Source organism: Lobosporangium transversale (assembly GCF_002105155.1).
Source record: "Lobosporangium transversale strain NRRL 3116 chromosome Unknown BCR41scaffold_82, whole genome shotgun sequence".
NCBI classification, from domain to species: domain Eukaryota; kingdom Fungi; phylum Mortierellomycota; class Mortierellomycetes; order Mortierellales; family Mortierellaceae; genus Lobosporangium; species Lobosporangium transversale.
The window spans coordinates 14,184-37,279 of NW_019029060.1; the positions used below are offsets into that span (position 1 = coordinate 14,184).

Below are 23,096 nucleotides of genomic sequence, written 5' to 3' on the forward strand. Positions count from 1 at the left end.
TCAAAATGAGAATGATTTTCATTTTGACCAGTCTTTATGGATTCTCCCAGTGCTCCTATTCGGACTGAAATTTTGTCTATTATGATGTTTCAGTTTATAAACATAAATATCAATTGACTAAATTTCAGTTCAAATAGGAGCACTGGATTCTCCTACAGAAAACAGAGCTCTGGCGACGTTTATTGACGATCATTTATTTTTTCCGCCCTCCACAGCTTTATATTCAAAGGCTCTACATCAAACAACAGCTCCGCAAAACATCTGGGGCAATTGATGGGTGCATATTCATAGTGCACATACGCTTCATTCATCTTCTCTGAAGATTGTGATTGATAAACTGGTGGCGGAGGAGTTGCGGGGGCTGGCTGCTCCAGAGAAGGACAAATATACTTATAATGAGAAGAGCAGCCGATGTTCAAGCATTCCTGCTGCCAATCTCAGCTGGAATCACAGTTTTGCTTGCCTTTCTTTCTCCAAGTTTCCTTTCCTCCTCTTCACTTTCACTCTTTTTCTCATCTTTCCCCTCTTGTTCGAGTAAAGCAAGCAGGGCGTATTCGTCAATGGAGCTGTAGAACCCATCATACAACCCTTCTGCAGCACTCTTTACTGCCTGTTGTTGGCTTTGTATTAGTTCCTCTTCAGCGCCTACGGTTCGTTCTTTGATACATTGCACAGCCCGCCGAGCTCGTTGTGCTTGGATAATATGTTGTACACCCGATGGATTTGGTAAAGCTGTGGAACGTGTAGAACTTGTAGAATTTGTGGAGCGTGCGGAGCGTGTGGCAACTATTTCAATTGAAAAATTTATGTTCGGAGGTGGAGAGATTGAGGAAGCCAATTATCAGTGAAGCTACATGACACGATACATGCCTCTATTTTTTTCTTTTTCTTTTGTTAATATTTATTTCATCGTATCCCACCAGTCACTTCGTCTTTTTAAAGTCACCTTTTTTGCTCTCTAATGATTTTTATAAATATTTTAATATCAGAGATTACTATTAATGACCAACCAAAACAGCATCGAACACGTGACGAGCTTATGACTTGATGGATGCTATACGACAAACGCTGAGACACATACACGCTTCTTTGGACCGCTGGCGGAAGAGGTGCAAACACTTCACAAATGCGTCGAGTTGAGCATGCTCGTGCGTTTGTACACTGACCCCCTCCTGGAGCGCCAGTATGCATACTTAGCGAGTTCTGGATTGTCTGAATACGTTTTAGCCATGGGCTGAGATCCATAAAGGCTTCATTAGACTTCCCGACCACCCCATTAACTGTGGCGGACGAGGGGCAAACACTTTTTTTTATTTTTTTACAAGTCCAAACAAAATAACAAAACACTTCCCCAAACGCGTCCAGGTGAGTATAGGGCCTCGTGGGCGGATGAATGTAAACACTTCACAAACGTGTCGAGTTGAGCATGCTCGTGCGTTTGTACACTGACCCCCTCCTGGAGCGCCAGTATGCATACTTAGCGGGTTCTGGGTGGTGTGAATACGTTGTAGTCATACGCTGAGACACATACACGCTTCTTTGGACCGCTGGCGGAAGAGGTGCAAACACTTCACAAATGCGTCGAGTTGAGCATGCTCGTGCGTTTGTACACTGACCCCCTCCTGGAGCGCCAGTATGCATACTTAGCGGGTTCTGGGTGGTGTGAATACGTTGTAGTCATACGCTGAGACACATACACGCTTCTTTGGACCGCTGGCGGAAGAGGTGCAAACACTTCACAAATGCGTCGAGTTGAGCATGCTCGTGCGTTTGTACACTGACCCCCTCCTGGAGCGCCAGTATGCATACTTAGCGAGTTCTGGATTGTCTGAATACGTTTTAGCCATGGGCTGAGATCCATAAAGGCTTCATTAGACTTCCCGACCACCCCATTAACTGTGGCGGACGAGGGGCAAACACTTTTTTTTATTTTTTTACAAGTCCAAACAAAATAACAAAACACTTCCCCAAACGCGTCCAGGTGAGTATAGGGCCTCGTGGGCGGATGAATGTAAACACTTCACAAACGTGTCGAGTTGAGCATGCTCGTGCGTTTGTACACTGACCCCCTCCTGGAGCGCCAGTATGCATACTTAGCGGGTTCTGGGTGGTGTGAATACGTTGTAGTCATACGCTGAGACACATACACGCTTCTTTGGACCGCTGGCGGAAGAGGTGCAAACACTTCACAAATGCGTCGAGTTGAGCATGCTCGTGCGTTTGTACACTGACCCCCTCCTGGAGCGCCAGTATGCATACTTAGCGAGTTCTGGATTGTCTGAATACGTTTTAGCCATGGGCTGAGATCCATAAAGGCTTCATTAGACTTCCCGACCACCCCATTAACTGTGGCGGACGAGGGGCAAACACTTTTTTTTATTTTTTTACAAGTCCAAACAAAATAACAAAACACTTCCCCAAACGCGTCCAGGTGAGTATAGGGCCTCGTGGGCGGATGAATGTAAACACTTCACAAACGTGTCGAGTTGAGCATGCTCGTGCGTTTGTACACTGACCCCCTCCTGGAGCGCCAGTATGCATACTTAGCGGGTTCTGGGTGGTGTGAATACGTTGTAGTCATACGCTGAGACACATACACGCTTCTTTGGACCGCTGGCGGAAGAGGTGCAAACACTTCACAAATGCGTCGAGTTGAGCATGCTCGTGCGTTTGTACACTGACCCCCTCCTGGAGCGCCAGTATGCATACTTAGCGGGTTCTGGGTGGTGTGAATACGTTGTAGTCATACGCTGAGACACATACACGCTTCTTTGGACCGCTGGCGGAAGAGGTGCAAACACTTCACAAATGCGTCGAGTTGAGCATGCTCGTGCGTTTGTACACTGACCCCCTCCTGGAGCGCCAGTATGCATACTTAGCGAGTTCTGGATTGTCTGAATACGTTTTAGCCATGGGCTGAGATCCATAAAGGCTTCATTAGACTTCCCGACCACCCCATTAACTGTGGCGGACGAGGGGCAAACACTTTTTTTTATTTTTTTACAAGTCCAAACAAAATAACAAAACACTTCCCCAAACGCGTCCAGGTGAGTATAGGGCCTCGTGGGCGGATGAATGTAAACACTTCACAAACGTGTCGAGTTGAGCATGCTCGTGCGTTTGTACACTGACCCCCTCCTGGAGCGCCAGTATGCATACTTAGCGGGTTCTGGGTGGTGTGAATACGTTGTAGTCATACGCTGAGACACATACACGCTTCTTTGGACCGCTGGCGGAAGAGGTGCAAACACTTCACAAATGCGTCGAGTTGAGCATGCTCGTGCGTTTGTACACTGACCCCCTCCTGGAGCGCCAGTATGCATACTTAGCGGGTTCTGGGTGGTGTGAATACGTTGTAGTCATACGCTGAGACACATACACGCTTCTTTGGACCGCTGGCGGAAGAGGTGCAAACACTTCACAAATGCGTCGAGTTGAGCATGCTCGTGCGTTTGTACACTGACCCCCTCCTGGAGCGCCAGTATGCATACTTAGCGAGTTCTGGATTGTCTGAATACGTTTTAGCCATGGGCTGAGATCCATAAAGGCTTCATTAGACTTCCCGACCACCCCATTAACTGTGGCGGACGAGGGGCAAACACTTTTTTTTATTTTTTTACAAGTCCAAACAAAATAACAAAACACTTCCCCAAACGCGTCCAGGTGAGTATAGGGCCTCGTGGGCGGATGAATGTAAACACTTCACAAACGTGTCGAGTTGAGCATGCTCGTGCGTTTGTACACTGACCCCCTCCTGGAGCGCCAGTATGCATACTTAGCGGGTTCTGGGTGGTGTGAATACGTTGTAGTCATACGCTGAGACACATACACGCTTCTTTGGACCGCTGGCGGAAGAGGTGCAAACACTTCACAAATGCGTCGAGTTGAGCATGCTCGTGCGTTTGTACACTGACCCCCTCCTGGAGCGCCAGTATGCATACTTAGCGAGTTCTGGATTGTCTGAATACGTTTTAGCCATGGGCTGAGATCCATAAAGGCTTCATTAGACTTCCCGACCACCCCATTAACTGTGGCGGACGAGGGGCAAACACTTTTTTTTATTTTTTTACAAGTCCAAACAAAATAACAAAACACTTCCCCAAACGCGTCCAGGTGAGTATAGGGCCTCGTGGGCGGATGAATGTAAACACTTCACAAACGTGTCGAGTTGAGCATGCTCGTGCGTTTGTACACTGACCCCCTCCTGGAGCGCCAGTATGCATACTTAGCGGGTTCTGGGTGGTGTGAATACGTTGTAGTCATACGCTGAGACACATACACGCTTCTTTGGACCGCTGGCGGAAGAGGTGCAAACACTTCACAAATGCGTCGAGTTGAGCATGCTCGTGCGTTTGTACACTGACCCCCTCCTGGAGCGCCAGTATGCATACTTAGCGGGTTCTGGGTGGTGTGAATACGTTGTAGTCATACGCTGAGACACATACACGCTTCTTTGGACCGCTGGCGGAAGAGGTGCAAACACTTCACAAATGCGTCGAGTTGAGCATGCTCGTGCGTTTGTACACTGACCCCCTCCTGGAGCGCCAGTATGCATACTTAGCGAGTTCTGGATTGTCTGAATACGTTTTAGCCATGGGCTGAGATCCATAAAGGCTTCATTAGACTTCCCGACCACCCCATTAACTGTGGCGGACGAGGGGCAAACACTTTTTTTTATTTTTTTACAAGTCCAAACAAAATAACAAAACACTTCCCCAAACGCGTCCAGGTGAGTATAGGGCCTCGTGGGCGGATGAATGTAAACACTTCACAAACGTGTCGAGTTGAGCATGCTCGTGCGTTTGTACACTGACCCCCTCCTGGAGCGCCAGTATGCATACTTAGCGGGTTCTGGGTGGTGTGAATACGTTGTAGTCATACGCTGAGACACATACACGCTTCTTTGGACCGCTGGCGGAAGAGGTGCAAACACTTCACAAATGCGTCGAGTTGAGCATGCTCGTGCGTTTGTACACTGACCCCCTCCTGGAGCGCCAGTATGCATACTTAGCGGGTTCTGGGTGGTGTGAATACGTTGTAGTCATACGCTGAGACACATACACGCTTCTTTGGACCGCTGGCGGAAGAGGTGCAAACACTTCACAAATGCGTCGAGTTGAGCATGCTCGTGCGTTTGTACACTGACCCCCTCCTGGAGCGCCAGTATGCATACTTAGCGGGTTCTGGGTGGTGTGAATACGTTGTAGTCATACGCTGAGACACATACACGCTTCTTTGGACCGCTGGCGGAAGAGGTGCAAACACTTCACAAATGCGTCGAGTTGAGCATGCTCGTGCGTTTGTACACTGACCCCCTCCTGGAGCGCCAGTATGCATACTTAGCGGGTTCTGGGTGGTGTGAATACGTTGTAGTCATACGCTGAGACACATACACGCTTCTTTGGACCGCTGGCGGAAGAGGTGCAAACACTTCACAAATGCGTCGAGTTGAGCATGCTCGTGCGTTTGTACACTGACCCCCTCCTGGAGCGCCAGTATGCATACTTAGCGAGTTCTGGATTGTCTGAATACGTTTTAGCCATGGGCTGAGATCCATAAAGGCTTCATTAGACTTCCCGACCACCCCATTAACTGTGGCGGACGAGGGGCAAACACTTTTTTTTATTTTTTTACAAGTCCAAACAAAATAACAAAACACTTCCCCAAACGCGTCCAGGTGAGTATAGGGCCTCGTGGGCGGATGAATGTAAACACTTCACAAACGTGTCGAGTTGAGCATGCTCGTGCGTTTGTACACTGACCCCCTCCTGGAGCGCCAGTATGCATACTTAGCGGGTTCTGGGTGGTGTGAATACGTTGTAGTCATACGCTGAGACACATACACGCTTCTTTGGACCGCTGGCGGAAGAGGTGCAAACACTTCACAAATGCGTCGAGTTGAGCATGCTCGTGCGTTTGTACACTGACCCCCTCCTGGAGCGCCAGTATGCATACTTAGCGGGTTCTGGGTGGTGTGAATACGTTGTAGTCATACGCTGAGACACATACACGCTTCTTTGGACCGCTGGCGGAAGAGGTGCAAACACTTCACAAATGCGTCGAGTTGAGCATGCTCGTGCGTTTGTACACTGACCCCCTCCTGGAGCGCCAGTATGCATACTTAGCGAGTTCTGGATTGTCTGAATACGTTTTAGCCATGGGCTGAGATCCATAAAGGCTTCATTAGACTTCCCGACCACCCCATTAACTGTGGCGGACGAGGGGCAAACACTTTTTTTTATTTTTTTACAAGTCCAAACAAAATAACAAAACACTTCCCCAAACGCGTCCAGGTGAGTATAGGGCCTCGTGGGCGGATGAATGTAAACACTTCACAAACGTGTCGAGTTGAGCATGCTCGTGCGTTTGTACACTGACCCCCTCCTGGAGCGCCAGTATGCATACTTAGCGGGTTCTGGGTGGTGTGAATACGTTGTAGTCATACGCTGAGACACATACACGCTTCTTTGGACCGCTGGCGGAAGAGGTGCAAACACTTCACAAATGCGTCGAGTTGAGCATGCTCGTGCGTTTGTACACTGACCCCCTCCTGGAGCGCCAGTATGCATACTTAGCGGGTTCTGGGTGGTGTGAATACGTTGTAGTCATACGCTGAGACACATACACGCTTCTTTGGACCGCTGGCGGAAGAGGTGCAAACACTTCACAAATGCGTCGAGTTGAGCATGCTCGTGCGTTTGTACACTGACCCCCTCCTGGAGCGCCAGTATGCATACTTAGCGGGTTCTGGGTGGTGTGAATACGTTGTAGTCATACGCTGAGACACATACACGCTTCTTTGGACCGCTGGCGGAAGAGGTGCAAACACTTCACAAATGCGTCGAGTTGAGCATGCTCGTGCGTTTGTACACTGACCCCCTCCTGGAGCGCCAGTATGCATACTTAGCGGGTTCTGGGTGGTGTGAATACGTTGTAGTCATACGCTGAGACACATACACGCTTCTTTGGACCGCTGGCGGAAGAGGTGCAAACACTTCACAAATGCGTCGAGTTGAGCATGCTCGTGCGTTTGTACACTGACCCCCTCCTGGAGCGCCAGTATGCATACTTAGCGAGTTCTGGATTGTCTGAATACGTTTTAGCCATGGGCTGAGATCCATAAAGGCTTCATTAGACTTCCCGACCACCCCATTAACTGTGGCGGACGAGGGGCAAACACTTTTTTTTATTTTTTTACAAGTCCAAACAAAATAACAAAACACTTCCCCAAACGCGTCCAGGTGAGTATAGGGCCTCGTGGGCGGATGAATGTAAACACTTCACAAACGTGTCGAGTTGAGCATGCTCGTGCGTTTGTACACTGACCCCCTCCTGGAGCGCCAGTATGCATACTTAGCGGGTTCTGGGTGGTGTGAATACGTTGTAGTCATACGCTGAGACACATACACGCTTCTTTGGACCGCTGGCGGAAGAGGTGCAAACACTTCACAAATGCGTCGAGTTGAGCATGCTCGTGCGTTTGTACACTGACCCCCTCCTGGAGCGCCAGTATGCATACTTAGCGGGTTCTGGGTGGTGTGAATACGTTGTAGTCACACGCTGAGACACATACACGCTTCTTTGGACCGCTGGCGGAAGAGGTGCAAACACTTCACAAATGCGTCGAGTTGAGCATGCTCGTGCGTTTGTACACTGACCCCCTCCTGGAGCGCCAGTATGCATACTTAGCGGGTTCTGGGTGGTGTGAATACGTTGTAGTCAACGCTGAGACACATACACGCTTCTTTGGACCGCTGGCGGAAGAGGTGCAAACACTTCACAAATGCGTCGAGTTGAGCATGCTCGTGCGTTTGTACACTGACCCCCTCCTGGAGCGCCAGTATGCATACTTAGCGGGTTCTGGGTGGTGTGAATACGTTGTAGTCATACGCTGAGACACATACACGCTTCTTTGGACCGCTGGCGGAAGAGGTGCAAACACTTCACAAATGCGTCGAGTTGAGCATGCTCGTGCGTTTGTACACTGACCCCCTCCTGGAGCGCCAGTATGCATACTTAGCGGGTTCTGGGTGGTGTGAATACGTTGTAGTCATACGCTGAGACACATACACGCTTCTTTGGACCGCTGGCGGAAGAGGTGCAAACACTTCACAAATGCGTCGAGTTGAGCATGCTCGTGCGTTTGTACACTGACCCCCTCCTGGAGCGCCAGTATGCATACTTAGCGGGTTCTGGGTGGTGTGAATACGTTGTAGTCATACGCTGAGACACATACACGCTTCTTTGGACCGCTGGCGGAAGAGGTGCAAACACTTCACAAATGCGTCGAGTTGAGCATGCTCGTGCGTTTGTACACTGACCCCCTCCTGGAGCGCCAGTATGCATACTTAGCGAGTTCTGGATTGTCTGAATACGTTTTAGCCATGGGCTGAGATCCATAAAGGCTTCATTAGACTTCCCGACCACCCCATTAACTGTGGCGGACGAGGGGCAAACACTTTTTTTTATTTTTTTACAAGTCCAAACAAAATAACAAAACACTTCCCCAAACGCGTCCAGGTGAGTATAGGGCCTCGTGGGCGGATGAATGTAAACACTTCACAAACGTGTCGAGTTGAGCATGCTCGTGCGTTTGTACACTGACCCCCTCCTGGAGCGCCAGTATGCATACTTAGCGGGTTCTGGGTGGTGTGAATACGTTGTAGTCATACGCTGAGACACATACACGCTTCTTTGGACCGCTGGCGGAAGAGGTGCAAACACTTCACAAATGCGTCGAGTTGAGCATGCTCGTGCGTTTGTACACTGACCCCCTCCTGGAGCGCCAGTATGCATACTTAGCGAGTTCTGGATTGTCTGAATACGTTTTAGCCATGGGCTGAGATCCATAAAGGCTTCATTAGACTTCCCGACCACCCCATTAACTGTGGCGGACGAGGGGCAAACACTTTTTTTTATTTTTTTACAAGTCCAAACAAAATAACAAAACACTTCCCCAAACGCGTCCAGGTGAGTATAGGGCCTCGTGGGCGGATGAATGTAAACACTTCACAAACGTGTCGAGTTGAGCATGCTCGTGCGTTTGTACACTGACCCCCTCCTGGAGCGCCAGTATGCATACTTAGCGGGTTCTGGGTGGTGTGAATACGTTGTAGTCATACGCTGAGACACATACACGCTTCTTTGGACCGCTGGCGGAAGAGGTGCAAACACTTCACAAATGCGTCGAGTTGAGCATGCTCGTGCGTTTGTACACTGACCCCCTCCTGGAGCGCCAGTATGCATACTTAGCGGGTTCTGGGTGGTGTGAATACGTTGTAGTCATACGCTGAGACACATACACGCTTCTTTGGACCGCTGGCGGAAGAGGTGCAAACACTTCACAAATGCGTCGAGTTGAGCATGCTCGTGCGTTTGTACACTGACCCCCTCCTGGAGCGCCAGTATGCATACTTAGCGAGTTCTGGATTGTCTGAATACGTTTTAGCCATGGGCTGAGATCCATAAAGGCTTCATTAGACTTCCCGACCACCCCATTAACTGTGGCGGACGAGGGGCAAACACTTTTTTTTATTTTTTTACAAGTCCAAACAAAATAACAAAACACTTCCCCAAACGCGTCCAGGTGAGTATAGGGCCTCGTGGGCGGATGAATGTAAACACTTCACAAACGTGTCGAGTTGAGCATGCTCGTGCGTTTGTACACTGACCCCCTCCTGGAGCGCCAGTATGCATACTTAGCGAGTTCTGGATTGTCTGAATACGTTTTAGCCATGGGCTGAGATCCATAAAGGCTTCATTAGACTCCCCGACCACCCCATTAACTGTGGCGGACGAGGGGCAAACACTTTTTTTTATTTTTTTACAAGTCCAAACAAAATAACAAAACACTTCCCCAAACGCGTCCAGGTGAGTATAGGGCCTCGTGGGCGGATGAATGTAAACACTTCACAAACGTGTCGAGTTGAGCATGCTCGTGCGTTTGTACACTGACCCCCTCCTGGAGCGCCAGTATGCATACTTAGCGGGTTCTGGGTGGTGTGAATACGTTGTAGTCATACGCTGAGACACATACACGCTTCTTTGGACCGCTGGCGGAAGAGGTGCAAACACTTCACAAATGCGTCGAGTTGAGCATGCTCGTGCGTTTGTACACTGACCCCCTCCTGGAGCGCCAGTATGCATACTTAGCGGGTTCTGGGTGGTGTGAATACGTTGTAGTCATACGCTGAGACACATACACGCTTCTTTGGACCGCTGGCGGAAGAGGTGCAAACACTTCACAAATGCGTCGAGTTGAGCATGCTCGTGCGTTTGTACACTGACCCCCTCCTGGAGCGCCAGTATGCATACTTAGCGGGTTCTGGGTGGTGTGAATACGTTGTAGTCATACGCTGAGACACATACACGCTTCTTTGGACCGCTGGCGGAAGAGGTGCAAACACTTCACAAATGCGTCGAGTTGAGCATGCTCGTGCGTTTGTACACTGACCCCCTCCTGGAGCGCCAGTATGCATACTTAGCGAGTTCTGGATTGTCTGAATACGTTTTAGCCATGGGCTGAGATCCATAAAGGCTTCATTAGACTTCCCGACCACCCCATTAACTGTGGCGGACGAGGGGCAAACACTTTTTTTTATTTTTTTACAAGTCCAAACAAAATAACAAAACACTTCCCCAAACGCGTCCAGGTGAGTATAGGGCCTCGTGGGCGGATGAATGTAAACACTTCACAAACGTGTCGAGTTGAGCATGCTCGTGCGTTTGTACACTGACCCCCTCCTGGAGCGCCAGTATGCATACTTAGCGGGTTCTGGGTGGTGTGAATACGTTGTAGTCATACGCTGAGACACATACACGCTTCTTTGGACCGCTGGCGGAAGAGGTGCAAACACTTCACAAATGCGTCGAGTTGAGCATGCTCGTGCGTTTGTACACTGACCCCCTCCTGGAGCGCCAGTATGCATACTTAGCGGGTTCTGGGTGGTGTGAATACGTTGTAGTCATACGCTGAGACACATACACGCTTCTTTGGACCGCTGGCGGAAGAGGTGCAAACACTTCACAAATGCGTCGAGTTGAGCATGCTCGTGCGTTTGTACACTGACCCCCTCCTGGAGCGCCAGTATGCATACTTAGCGAGTTCTGGATTGTCTGAATACGTTTTAGCCATGGGCTGAGATCCATAAAGGCTTCATTAGACTTCCCGACCACCCCATTAACTGTGGCGGACGAGGGGCAAACACTTTTTTTTATTTTTTTACAAGTCCAAACAAAATAACAAAACACTTCCCCAAACGCGTCCAGGTGAGTATAGGGCCTCGTGGGCGGATGAATGTAAACACTTCACAAACGTGTCGAGTTGAGCATGCTCGTGCGTTTGTACACTGACCCCCTCCTGGAGCGCCAGTATGCATACTTAGCGGGTTCTGGGTGGTGTGAATACGTTGTAGTCATACGCTGAGACACATACACGCTTCTTTGGACCGCTGGCGGAAGAGGTGCAAACACTTCACAAATGCGTCGAGTTGAGCATGCTCGTGCGTTTGTACACTGACCCCCTCCTGGAGCGCCAGTATGCATACTTAGCGGGTTCTGGGTGGTGTGAATACGTTGTAGTCATACGCTGAGACACATACACGCTTCTTTGGACCGCTGGCGGAAGAGGTGCAAACACTTCACAAATGCGTCGAGTTGAGCATGCTCGTGCGTTTGTACACTGACCCCCTCCTGGAGCGCCAGTATGCATACTTAGCGAGTTCTGGATTGTCTGAATACGTTTTAGCCATGGGCTGAGATCCATAAAGGCTTCATTAGACTTCCCGACCACCCCATTAACTGTGGCGGACGAGGGGCAAACACTTTTTTTTATTTTTTTACAAGTCCAAACAAAATAACAAAACACTTCCCCAAACGCGTCCAGGTGAGTATAGGGCCTCGTGGGCGGATGAATGTAAACACTTCACAAACGTGTCGAGTTGAGCATGCTCGTGCGTTTGTACACTGACCCCCTCCTGGAGCGCCAGTATGCATACTTAGCGGGTTCTGGGTGGTGTGAATACGTTGTAGTCATACGCTGAGACACATACACGCTTCTTTGGACCGCTGGCGGAAGAGGTGCAAACACTTCACAAATGCGTCGAGTTGAGCATGCTCGTGCGTTTGTACACTGACCCCCTCCTGGAGCGCCAGTATGCATACTTAGCGGGTTCTGGGTGGTGTGAATACGTTGTAGTCATACGCTGAGACACATACACGCTTCTTTGGACCGCTGGCGGAAGAGGTGCAAACACTTCACAAATGCGTCGAGTTGAGCATGCTCGTGCGTTTGTACACTGACCCCCTCCTGGAGCGCCAGTATGCATACTTAGCGAGTTCTGGATTGTCTGAATACGTTTTAGCCATGGGCTGAGATCCATAAAGGCTTCATTAGACTTCCCGACCACCCCATTAACTGTGGCGGACGAGGGGCAAACACTTTTTTTTATTTTTTTACAAGTCCAAACAAAATAACAAAACACTTCCCCAAACGCGTCCAGGTGAGTATAGGGCCTCGTGGGCGGATGAATGTAAACACTTCACAAACGTGTCGAGTTGAGCATGCTCGTGCGTTTGTACACTGACCCCCTCCTGGAGCGCCAGTATGCATACTTAGCGAGTTCTGGATTGCTGAATACGTTTAGCATGGCTGAGACCATAAAGCTTCATTAGACTCCCGACCACCCATTAACTGTGGGACGAGGGCAAACACTTTTTTTATTTTTTACAAGTCCAAAAAAATAACAAAACACTTCCCAAACGCGTCCAGGTGAGTATAGGCCGTGGCGGATGAATGTAAACACTTCACAAACGGTCGAGTTGAGCATGCTCGTGCGTTTGTACACTGACCCCCTCCTGGAGCGCCAGTATGCATACTTAGCGGGTTCTGGGTGGTGTGAATACGTTGTAGTCATACGCTGAGACACATACACGCTTCTTTGGACCGCTGGCGGAAGAGGTGCAAACACTTCACAAATGCGTCGAGTTGAGCATGCTCGTGCGTTTGTACACTGACCCCCTCCTGGAGCGCCAGTATGCATACTTAGCGAGTTCTGGATTGTCTGAATACGTTTTAGCCATGGGCTGAGATCCATAAAGGCTTCATTAGACTTCCCGACCACCCCATTAACTGTGGCGGACGAGGGGCAAACACTTTTTTTTATTTTTTTACAAGTCCAAACAAAATAACAAAACACTTCCCCAAACGCGTCCAGGTGAGTATAGGGCCTCGTGGGCGGATGAATGTAAACACTTCACAAACGTGTCGAGTTGAGCATGCTCGTGCGTTTGTACACTGACCCCCTCCTGGAGCGCCAGTATGCATACTTAGCGGGTTCTGGGTGGTGTGAATACGTTGTAGTCATACGCTGAGACACATACACGCTTCTTTGGACCGCTGGCGGAAGAGGTGCAAACACTTCACAAATGCGTCGAGTTGAGCATGCTCGTGCGTTTGTACACTGACCCCCTCCTGGAGCGCCAGTATGCATACTTAGCGGGTTCTGGGTGGTGTGAATACGTTGTAGTCATACGCTGAGACACATACACGCTTCTTTGGACCGCTGGCGGAAGAGGTGCAAACACTTCACAAATGCGTCGAGTTGAGCATGCTCGTGCGTTTGTACACTGACCCCCTCCTGGAGCGCCAGTATGCATACTTAGCGAGTTCTGGATTGTCTGAATACGTTTTAGCCATGGGCTGAGATCCATAAAGGCTTCATTAGACTTCCCGACCACCCCATTAACTGTGGCGGACGAGGGGCAAACACTTTTTTTTATTTTTTTACAAGTCCAAACAAAATAACAAAACACTTCCCCAAACGCGTCCAGGTGAGTATAGGGCCTCGTGGGCGGATGAATGTAAACACTTCACAAACGTGTCGAGTTGAGCATGCTCGTGCGTTTGTACACTGACCCCCTCCTGGAGCGCCAGTATGCATACTTAGCGGGTTCTGGGTGGTGTGAATACGTTGTAGTCATACGCTGAGACACATACACGCTTCTTTGGACCGCTGGCGGAAGAGGTGCAAACACTTCACAAATGCGTCGAGTTGAGCATGCTCGTGCGTTTGTACACTGACCCCCTCCTGGAGCGCCAGTATGCATACTTAGCGAGTTCTGGATTGTCTGAATACGTTTTAGCCATGGGCTGAGATCCATAAAGGCTTCATTAGACTTCCCGACCACCCCATTAACTGTGGCGGACGAGGGGCAAACACTTTTTTTTATTTTTTTACAAGTCCAAACAAAATAACAAAACACTTCCCCAAACGCGTCCAGGTGAGTATAGGGCCTCGTGGGCGGATGAATGTAAACACTTCACAAACGTGTCGAGTTGAGCATGCTCGTGCGTTTGTACACTGACCCCCTCCTGGAGCGCCAGTATGCATACTTAGCGGGTTCTGGGTGGTGTGAATACGTTGTAGTCATACGCTGAGACACATACACGCTTCTTTGGACCGCTGGCGGAAGAGGTGCAAACACTTCACAAATGCGTCGAGTTGAGCATGCTCGTGCGTTTGTACACTGACCCCCTCCTGGAGCGCCAGTATGCATACTTAGCGGGTTCTGGGTGGTGTGAATACGTTGTAGTCATACGCTGAGACACATACACGCTTCTTTGGACCGCTGGCGGAAGAGGTGCAAACACTTCACAAATGCGTCGAGTTGAGCATGCTCGTGCGTTTGTACACTGACCCCCTCCTGGAGCGCCAGTATGCATACTTAGCGAGTTCTGGATTGTCTGAATACGTTTTAGCCATGGGCTGAGATCCATAAAGGCTTCATTAGACTTCCCGACCACCCCATTAACTGTGGCGGACGAGGGGCAAACACTTTTTTTTATTTTTTTACAAGTCCAAACAAAATAACAAAACACTTCCCCAAACGCGTCCAGGTGAGTATAGGGCCTCGTGGGCGGATGAATGTAAACACTTCACAAACGTGTCGAGTTGAGCATGCTCGTGCGTTTGTACACTGACCCCCTCCTGGAGCGCCAGTATGCATACTTAGCGGGTTCTGGGTGGTGTGAATACGTTGTAGTCATACGCTGAGACACATACACGCTTCTTTGGACCGCTGGCGGAAGAGGTGCAAACACTTCACAAATGCGTCGAGTTGAGCATGCTCGTGCGTTTGTACACTGACCCCCTCCTGGAGCGCCAGTATGCATACTTAGCGGGTTCTGGGTGGTGTGAATACGTTGTAGTCATACGCTGAGACACATACACGCTTCTTTGGACCGCTGGCGGAAGAGGTGCAAACACTTCACAAATGCGTCGAGTTGAGCATGCTCGTGCGTTTGTACACTGACCCCCTCCTGGAGCGCCAGTATGCATACTTAGCGAGTTCTGGATTGTCTGAATACGTTTTAGCCATGGGCTGAGATCCATAAAGGCTTCATTAGACTTCCCGACCACCCCATTAACTGTGGCGGACGAGGGGCAAACACTTTTTTTTATTTTTTTACAAGTCCAAACAAAATAACAAAACACTTCCCCAAACGCGTCCAGGTGAGTATAGGGCCTCGTGGGCGGATGAATGTAAACACTTCACAAACGTGTCGAGTTGAGCATGCTCGTGCGTTTGTACACTGACCCCCTCCTGGAGCGCCAGTATGCATACTTAGCGGGTTCTGGGTGGTGTGAATACGTTGTAGTCATACGCTGAGACACATACACGCTTCTTTGGACCGCTGGCGGAAGAGGTGCAAACACTTCACAAATGCGTCGAGTTGAGCATGCTCGTGCGTTTGTACACTGACCCCCTCCTGGAGCGCCAGTATGCATACTTAGCGGGTTCTGGGTGGTGTGAATACGTTGTAGTCATACGCTGAGACACATACACGCTTCTTTGGACCGCTGGCGGAAGAGGTGCAAACACTTCACAAATGCGTCGAGTTGAGCATGCTCGTGCGTTTGTACACTGACCCCCTCCTGGAGCGCCAGTATGCATACTTAGCGAGTTCTGGATTGTCTGAATACGTTTTAGCCATGGGCTGAGATCCATAAAGGCTTCATTAGACTTCCCGACCACCCCATTAACTGTGGCGGACGAGGGGCAAACACTTTTTTTTATTTTTTTACAAGTCCAAACAAAATAACAAAACACTTCCCCAAACGCGTCCAGGTGAGTATAGGGCCTCGTGGGCGGATGAATGTAAACACTTCACAAACGTGTCGAGTTGAGCATGCTCGTGCGTTTGTACACTGACCCCCTCCTGGAGCGCCAGTATGCATACTTAGCGGGTTCTGGGTGGTGTGAATACGTTGTAGTCATACGCTGAGACACATACACGCTTCTTTGGACCGCTGGCGGAAGAGGTGCAAACACTTCACAAATGCGTCGAGTTGAGCATGCTCGTGCGTTTGTACACTGACCCCCTCCTGGAGCGCCAGTATGCATACTTAGCGGGTTCTGGGTGGTGTGAATACGTTGTAGTCATACGCTGAGACACATACACGCTTCTTTGGACCGCTGGCGGAAGAGGTGCAAACACTTCACAAATGCGTCGAGTTGAGCATGCTCGTGCGTTTGTACACTGACCCCCTCCTGGAGCGCCAGTATGCATACTTAGCGAGTTCTGGATTGTCTGAATACGTTTTAGCCATGGGCTGAGATCCATAAAGGCTTCATTAGACTTCCCGACCACCCCATTAACTGTGGCGGACGAGGGGCAAACACTTTTTTTTATTTTTTTACAAGTCCAAACAAAATAACAAAACACTTCCCCAAACGCGTCCAGGTGAGTATAGGGCCTCGTGGGCGGATGAATGTAAACACTTCACAAACGTGTCGAGTTGAGCATGCTCGTGCGTTTGTACACTGACCCCCTCCTGGAGCGCCAGTATGCATACTTAGCGGTTCTGGATTGTGAATACGTTTAGCATGGCTGAGACATAAGCATTAGACGACACCATTACTGGCGGACGAGGGCAACACTTTTTTTTTTTTACAGTCCAACAAATAACAACACTTCCCAACGCGTCCGGTGAGTATAGGCTCGTGGCGGATGATGTAAACACTTCACAAACGCGTCGAGTTGAGCATGCTCGTGCGTTTGTACACTGACCCCCTCCTGGAGCGCCAGTATGCATACTTAGCGGGTTCTGGGTGGTGTGAATACGTTGTAGTCATACGCTGAGACACATACACGCTTCTTTGGACCGCTGGCGGAAGAGGTGCAAACACTTCACAAATGCGTCGAGTTGAGCATGCTCGTGCGTTTGTACACTGACCCCCTCCTGGAGCGCCAGTATGCATACTTAGCGAGTTCTGGATTGTCTGAATACGTTTTAGCCATGGGCTGAGATCCATAAAGGCTTCATTAGACTTCCCGACCACCCCATTAACTGTGGCGGACGAGGGGCAAACACTTTTTTTTATTTTTTTACAAGTCCAAACAAAATAACAAAACACTTCCCCAAACGCGTCCAGGTGAGTATAGGGCCTCGTGGGCGGATGAATGTAAACACTTCACAAACGTGTCGAGTTGAGCATGCTCGTGCGTTTGTACACTGACCCCCTCCTGGAGCGCCAGTATGCATACTTAGCGGGTTCTGGGTGGTGTGAATACGTTGTAGTCATACGCTGAGACACATACACGCTTCTTTGGACCGCTGGCGGAAGAGGTGCAAACACTTCACAAATGCGTCGAGTTGAGCATGCTCGTGCGTTTGTACACTGACCCCCTCCTGGAGCGCCAGTATGCATACTTAGCGAGTTCTGGATTGTCTGAATACGTTTTAGCCATGGGCTGAGATCCATAAAGGCTTCATTAGACTTCCCGACCACCCCATTAACTGTGGCGGACGAGGGGCAAACACTTTTTTTTATTTTTTTACAAGTCCAAACAAAATAACAAAACACTTCCCCAAACGCGTCCAGGTGAGTATAGGGCCTCGTGGGCGGATGAATGTAAACACTTCACAAACGTGTCGAGTTGAGCATGCTCGTGCGTTTGTACACTGACCCCCTCCTGGAGCGCCAGTATGCATACTTAGCGGGTTCTGGGTGGTGTGAATACGTTGTAGTCATACGCTGAGACACATACACGCTTCTTTGGACCGCTGGCGGAAGAGGTGCAAACACTTCACAAATGCGTCGAGTTGAGCATGCTCGTGCGTTTGTACACTGACCCCCTCCTGGAGCGCCAGTATGCATACTTAGCGAGTTCTGGATTGTCTGAATACGTTTTAGCCATGGGCTGAGATCCATAAAGGCTTCATTAGACTTCCCGACCACCCCATTAACTGTGGCGGACGAGGGGCAAACACTTTTTTTTATTTTTTTACAAGTCCAAACAAAATAACAAAACACTTCCCCAAACGCGTCCAGGTGAGTATAGGGCCTCGTGGGCGGATGAATGTAAACACTTCACAAACGTGTCGAGTTGAGCATGCTCGTGCGTTTGTACACTGACCCCCTCCTGGAGCGCCAGTATGCATACTTAGCGGGTTCTGGGTGGTGTGAATACGTTGTAGTCATACGCTGAGACACATACACGCTTCTTTGGACCGCTGGCGGAAGAGGTGCAAACACTTCACAAATGCGTCGAGTTGAGCATGCTCGTGCGTTTGTACACTGACCCCCTCCTGGAGCGCCAGTATGCATACTTAGCGGGTTCTGGGTGGTGTGAATACGTTGTAGTCATACGCTGAGACACATACACGCTTCTTTGGACCGCTGGCGGAAGAGGTGCAAACACTTCACAAATGCGTCGAGTTGAGCATGCTCGTGCGTTTGTACACTGACCCCCTCCTGGAGCGCCAGTATGCATACTTAGCGAGTTCTGGATTGTCTGAATACGTTTTAGCCATGGGCTGAGATCCATAAAGGCTTCATTAGACTTCCCGACCACCCCATTAACTGTGGCGGACGAGGGGCAAACACTTTTTTTTATTTTTTTACAAGTCCAAACAAAATAACAAAACACTTCCCCAAACGCGTCCAGGTGAGTATAGGGCCTCGTGGGCGGATGAATGTAAACACTTCACAAACGTGTCGAGTTGAGCATGCTCGTGCGTTTGTACACTGACCCCCTCCTGGAGCGCCAGTATGCATACTTAGCGGGTTCTGGGTGGTGTGAATACGTTGTAGTCATACGCTGAGACACATACACGCTTCTTTGGACCGCTGGCGGAAGAGGTGCAAACACTTCACAAATGCGTCGAGTTGAGCATGCTCGTGCGTTTGTACACTGACCCCCTCCTGGAGCGCCAGTATGCATACTTAGCGGGTTCTGGGTGGTGTGAATACGTTGTAGTCATACGCTGAGACACATACACGCTTCTTTGGACCGCTGGCGGAAGAGGTGCAAACACTTCACAAATGCGTCGAGTTGAGCATGCTCGTGCGTTTGTACACTGACCCCCTCCTGGAGCGCCAGTATGCATACTTAGCGAGTTCTGGATTGTCTGAATACGTTTTAGCCATGGGCTGAGATCCATAAAGGCTTCATTAGACTTCCCGACCACCCCATTAACTGTGGCGGACGAGGGGCAAACACTTTTTTTTATTTTTTTACAAGTCCAAACAAAATAACAAAACACTTCCCCAAACGCGTCCAGGTGAGTATAGGGCCTCGTGGGCGGATGAATGTAAACACTTCACAAACGTGTCGAGTTGAGCATGCTCGTGCGTTTGTACACTGACCCCCTCCTGGAGCGCCAGTATGCATACTTAGCGGGTTCTGGGTGGTGTGAATACGTTGTAGTCATACGCTGAGACACATACACGCTTCTTTGGACCGCTGGCGGAAGAGGTGCAAACACTTCACAAATGCGTCGAGTTGAGCATGCTCGTGCGTTTGTACACTGACCCCCTCCTGGAGCGCCAGTATGCATACTTAGCGGGTTCTGGGTGGTGTGAATACGTTGTAGTCATACGCTGAGACACATACACGCTTCTTTGGACCGCTGGCGGAAGAGGTGCAAACACTTCACAAATGCGTCGAGTTGAGCATGCTCGTGCGTTTGTACACTGACCCCCTCCTGGAGCGCCAGTATGCATACTTAGCGAGTTCTGGATTGTCTGAATACGTTTTAGCCATGGGCTGAGATCCATAAAGGCTTCATTAGACTTCCCGACCACCCCATTAACTGTGGCGGACGAGGGGCAAACACTTTTTTTTATTTTTTTACAAGTCCAAACAAAATAACAAAACACTTCCCCAAACGCGTCCAGGTGAGTATAGGGCCTCGTGGGCGGATGAATGTAAACACTTCACAAACGTGTCGAGTTGAGCATGCTCGTGCGTTTGTACACTGACCCCCTCCTGGAGCGCCAGTATGCATACTTAGCGGGTTCTGGGTGGTGTGAATACGTTGTAGTCATACGCTGAGACACATACACGCTTCTTTGGACCGCTGGCGGAAGAGGTGCAAACACTTCACAAATGCGTCGAGTTGAGCATGCTCGTGCGTTTGTACACTGACCCCCTCCTGGAGCGCCAGTATGCATACTTAGCGGGTTCTGGGTGGTGTGAATACGTTGTAGTCATACGCTGAGACACATACACGCTTCTTTGGACCGCTGGCGGAAGAGGTGCAAACACTTCACAAATGCGTCGAGTTGAGCATGCTCGTGCGTTTGTACACTGACCCCCTCCTGGAGCGCCAGTATGCATACTTAGCGAGTTCTGGATTGTCTGAATACGTTTTAGCCATGGGCTGAGATCCATAAAGGCTTCATTAGACTTCCCGACCACCCCATTAACTGTGGCGGACGAGGGGCAAACACTTTTTTTATTTTTTTACAAGTCCAAACAAAATAACAAAACACTTCCCAAACGCGTCCAGGTGAGTATAGGGCCTCGTGGCGGATGAATGTAAACACTTCACAAACGGTCGAGTTGAGCATGCTCGTGCGTTTGTACACTGACCCCCTCCTGGAGCGCCAGTATGCATACTTAGCGAGTTCTGGATTGTCTGAATACGTTTTAGCCATGGGCTGAGATCCATAAAGGCTTCATTAGACTTCCCGACCACCCCATTAACTGTGGCGGACGAGGGGCAAACACTTTTTTTTATTTTTTTACAAGTCCAAACAAAATAACAAAACACTTCCCCAAACGCGTCCAGGTGAGTATAGGGCCTCGTGGGCGGATGAATGTAAACACTTCACAAACGTGTCGAGTTGAGCATGCTCGTGCGTTTGTACACTGACCCCCTCCTGGAGCGCCAGTATGCATACTTAGCGGGTTCTGGGTGGTGTGAATACGTTGTAGTCATACGCTGAGACACATACACGCTTCTTTGGACCGCTGGCGGAAGAGGTGCAAACACTTCACAAATGCGTCGAGTTGAGCATGCTCGTGCGTTTGTACACTGACCCCCTCCTGGAGCGCCAGTATGCATACTTAGCGAGTTCTGGATTGTCTGAATACGTTTTAGCCATGGGCTGAGATCCATAAAGGCTTCATTAGACTTCCCGACCACCCCATTAACTGTGGCGGACGAGGGGCAAACACTTTTTTTTATTTTTTTACAAGTCCAAACAAAATAACAAAACACTTCCCCAAACGCGTCCAGGTGAGTATAGGGCCTCGTGGGCGGATGAATGTAAACACTTCACAAACGTGTCGAGTTGAGCATGCTCGTGCGTTTGTACACTGACCCCCTCCTGGAGCGCCAGTATGCATACTTAGCGGGTTCTGGGTGGTGTGAATACGTTGTAGTCATACGCTGAGACACATACACGCTTCTTTGGACCGCTGGCGGAAGAGGTGCAAACACTTCACAAATGCGTCGAGTTGAGCATGCTCGTGCGTTTGTACACTGACCCCCTCCTGGAGCGCCAGTATGCATACTTAGCGGGTTCTGGGTGGTGTGAATACGTTGTAGTCATACGCTGAGACACATACACGCTTCTTTGGACCGCTGGCGGAAGAGGTGCAAACACTTCACAAATGCGTCGAGTTGAGCATGCTCGTGCGTTTGTACACTGACCCCCTCCTGGAGCGCCAGTATGCATACTTAGCGAGTTCTGGATTGTCTGAATACGTTTTAGCCATGGGCTGAGATCCATAAAGGCTTCATTAGACTTCCCGACCACCCCATTAACTGTGGCGGACGAGGGGCAAACACTTTTTTTTATTTTTTTACAAGTCCAAACAAAATAACAAAACACTTCCCCAAACGCGTCCAGGTGAGTATAGGGCCTCGTGGGCGGATGAATGTAAACACTTCACAAACGTGTCGAGTTGAGCATGCTCGTGCGTTTGTACACTGACCCCCTCCTGGAGCGCCAGTATGCATACTTAGCGGGTTCTGGGTGGTGTGAATACGTTGTAGTCATACGCTGAGACACATACACGCTTCTTTGGACCGCTGGCGGAAGAGGTGCAAACACTTCACAAATGCGTCGAGTTGAGCATGCTCGTGCGTTTGTACACTGACCCCCTCCTGGAGCGCCAGTATGCATACTTAGCGAGTTCTGGATTGTCTGAATACGTTTTAGCCATGGGCTGAGATCCATAAAGGCTTCATTAGACTTCCCGACCACCCCATTAACTGTGGCGGACGAGGGGCAAACACTTTTTTTTATTTTTTTACAAGTCCAAACAAAATAACAAAACACTTCCCCAAACGCGTCCAGGTGAGTATAGGGCCTCGTGGGCGGATGAATGTAAACACTTCACAAACGTGTCGAGTTGAGCACAGTGCTCCTAATCGGTACATTCGATTCAATACACCTTCGAACCGAAATTGAATTGACCAAGGTAAGGTTCATATCGAATCGAAACCGAATGAATATATATTGTCGAAACCGAATCGAATGTGTCGAATATTCGATGCATTCGGTAAACCGAATCATTCGGTGCCTCGATTGTACCGATTCAATTCATTTGATATACCGAGTCATTCGGTACATTGATAAACCGATTAAAATTTTTATAAATTTTTTCTCACGGCACTCTTAATCAAAATGTGGATTTTAATCGTGGATTAAGAAAAATATTACCATGAAGATAAGGTTAAAACACATGTTTATAGAAAATAAAGCCTAACAACGAGTGCGAGATATCTGGTGCGTTATACTTAAATACTCAACTGCGGCATCAGGACAACAAATGTGTTTGCATTCGCTTCAGTTCG

At 49.4% G+C, this 23,096-nt stretch overlaps 2 protein-coding genes across 2 annotated transcripts; both read right to left on the minus strand.

Annotated features, from left to right (window-relative positions):
- Window positions 1-415: 415 nt before the first annotated feature.
- Window positions 416-7,517, minus strand: BCR41DRAFT_402277 (hypothetical protein; the record flags this gene model as incomplete). The annotated part of the gene is made up of 21 exons (XM_022029292.1): window positions 416-786; window positions 1,167-1,280; window positions 1,413-1,537; window positions 1,644-1,896; window positions 2,029-2,346; window positions 2,479-2,603; window positions 2,710-2,962; window positions 3,095-3,219; window positions 3,326-3,578; window positions 3,711-4,028; window positions 4,161-4,285; window positions 4,392-4,644; window positions 4,777-5,017; window positions 5,201-5,243; window positions 5,340-5,592; window positions 5,725-5,849; window positions 5,956-6,208; window positions 6,341-6,581; window positions 6,765-6,807; window positions 6,904-7,156; window positions 7,289-7,517. The coding sequence occupies 21 exons, from the start codon at window positions 7,515-7,517 to the stop codon at window positions 416-418; spliced, it is 4,314 nt and encodes a 1,437-aa protein (XP_021875391.1).
- Window positions 7,518-8,016: 499 nt separating this feature from the next.
- Window positions 8,017-22,476, minus strand: BCR41DRAFT_402278 (hypothetical protein; the record flags this gene model as incomplete). Its single annotated transcript, XM_022029293.1, has 43 exons — window positions 8,017-8,086; window positions 8,183-8,435; window positions 8,568-8,885; window positions 9,018-9,142; window positions 9,249-9,501; window positions 9,666-9,785; window positions 9,918-10,158; window positions 10,284-10,567; window positions 10,700-10,824; window positions 10,931-11,183; window positions 11,316-11,440; window positions 11,547-11,799; window positions 11,932-12,056; window positions 12,163-12,438; window positions 12,877-13,129; window positions 13,262-13,386; window positions 13,493-13,745; window positions 13,878-14,195; window positions 14,328-14,452; window positions 14,559-14,811; window positions 14,944-15,068; window positions 15,175-15,427; window positions 15,560-15,684; window positions 15,791-16,043; window positions 16,176-16,300; window positions 16,407-16,659; window positions 16,824-16,891; window positions 17,099-17,351; window positions 17,484-17,801; window positions 17,934-18,251; window positions 18,384-18,508; window positions 18,615-18,867; window positions 19,000-19,124; window positions 19,231-19,483; window positions 19,616-19,740; window positions 19,847-20,099; window positions 20,232-20,356; window positions 20,463-20,715; window positions 20,882-20,995; window positions 21,128-21,445; window positions 21,578-21,702; window positions 21,809-22,061; window positions 22,194-22,476. The coding sequence occupies 43 exons, from the start codon at window positions 22,474-22,476 to the stop codon at window positions 8,017-8,019; spliced, it is 8,844 nt and encodes a 2,947-aa protein (XP_021875392.1).
- Between the last annotated feature and the right edge of the window lie 620 nt (window positions 22,477-23,096).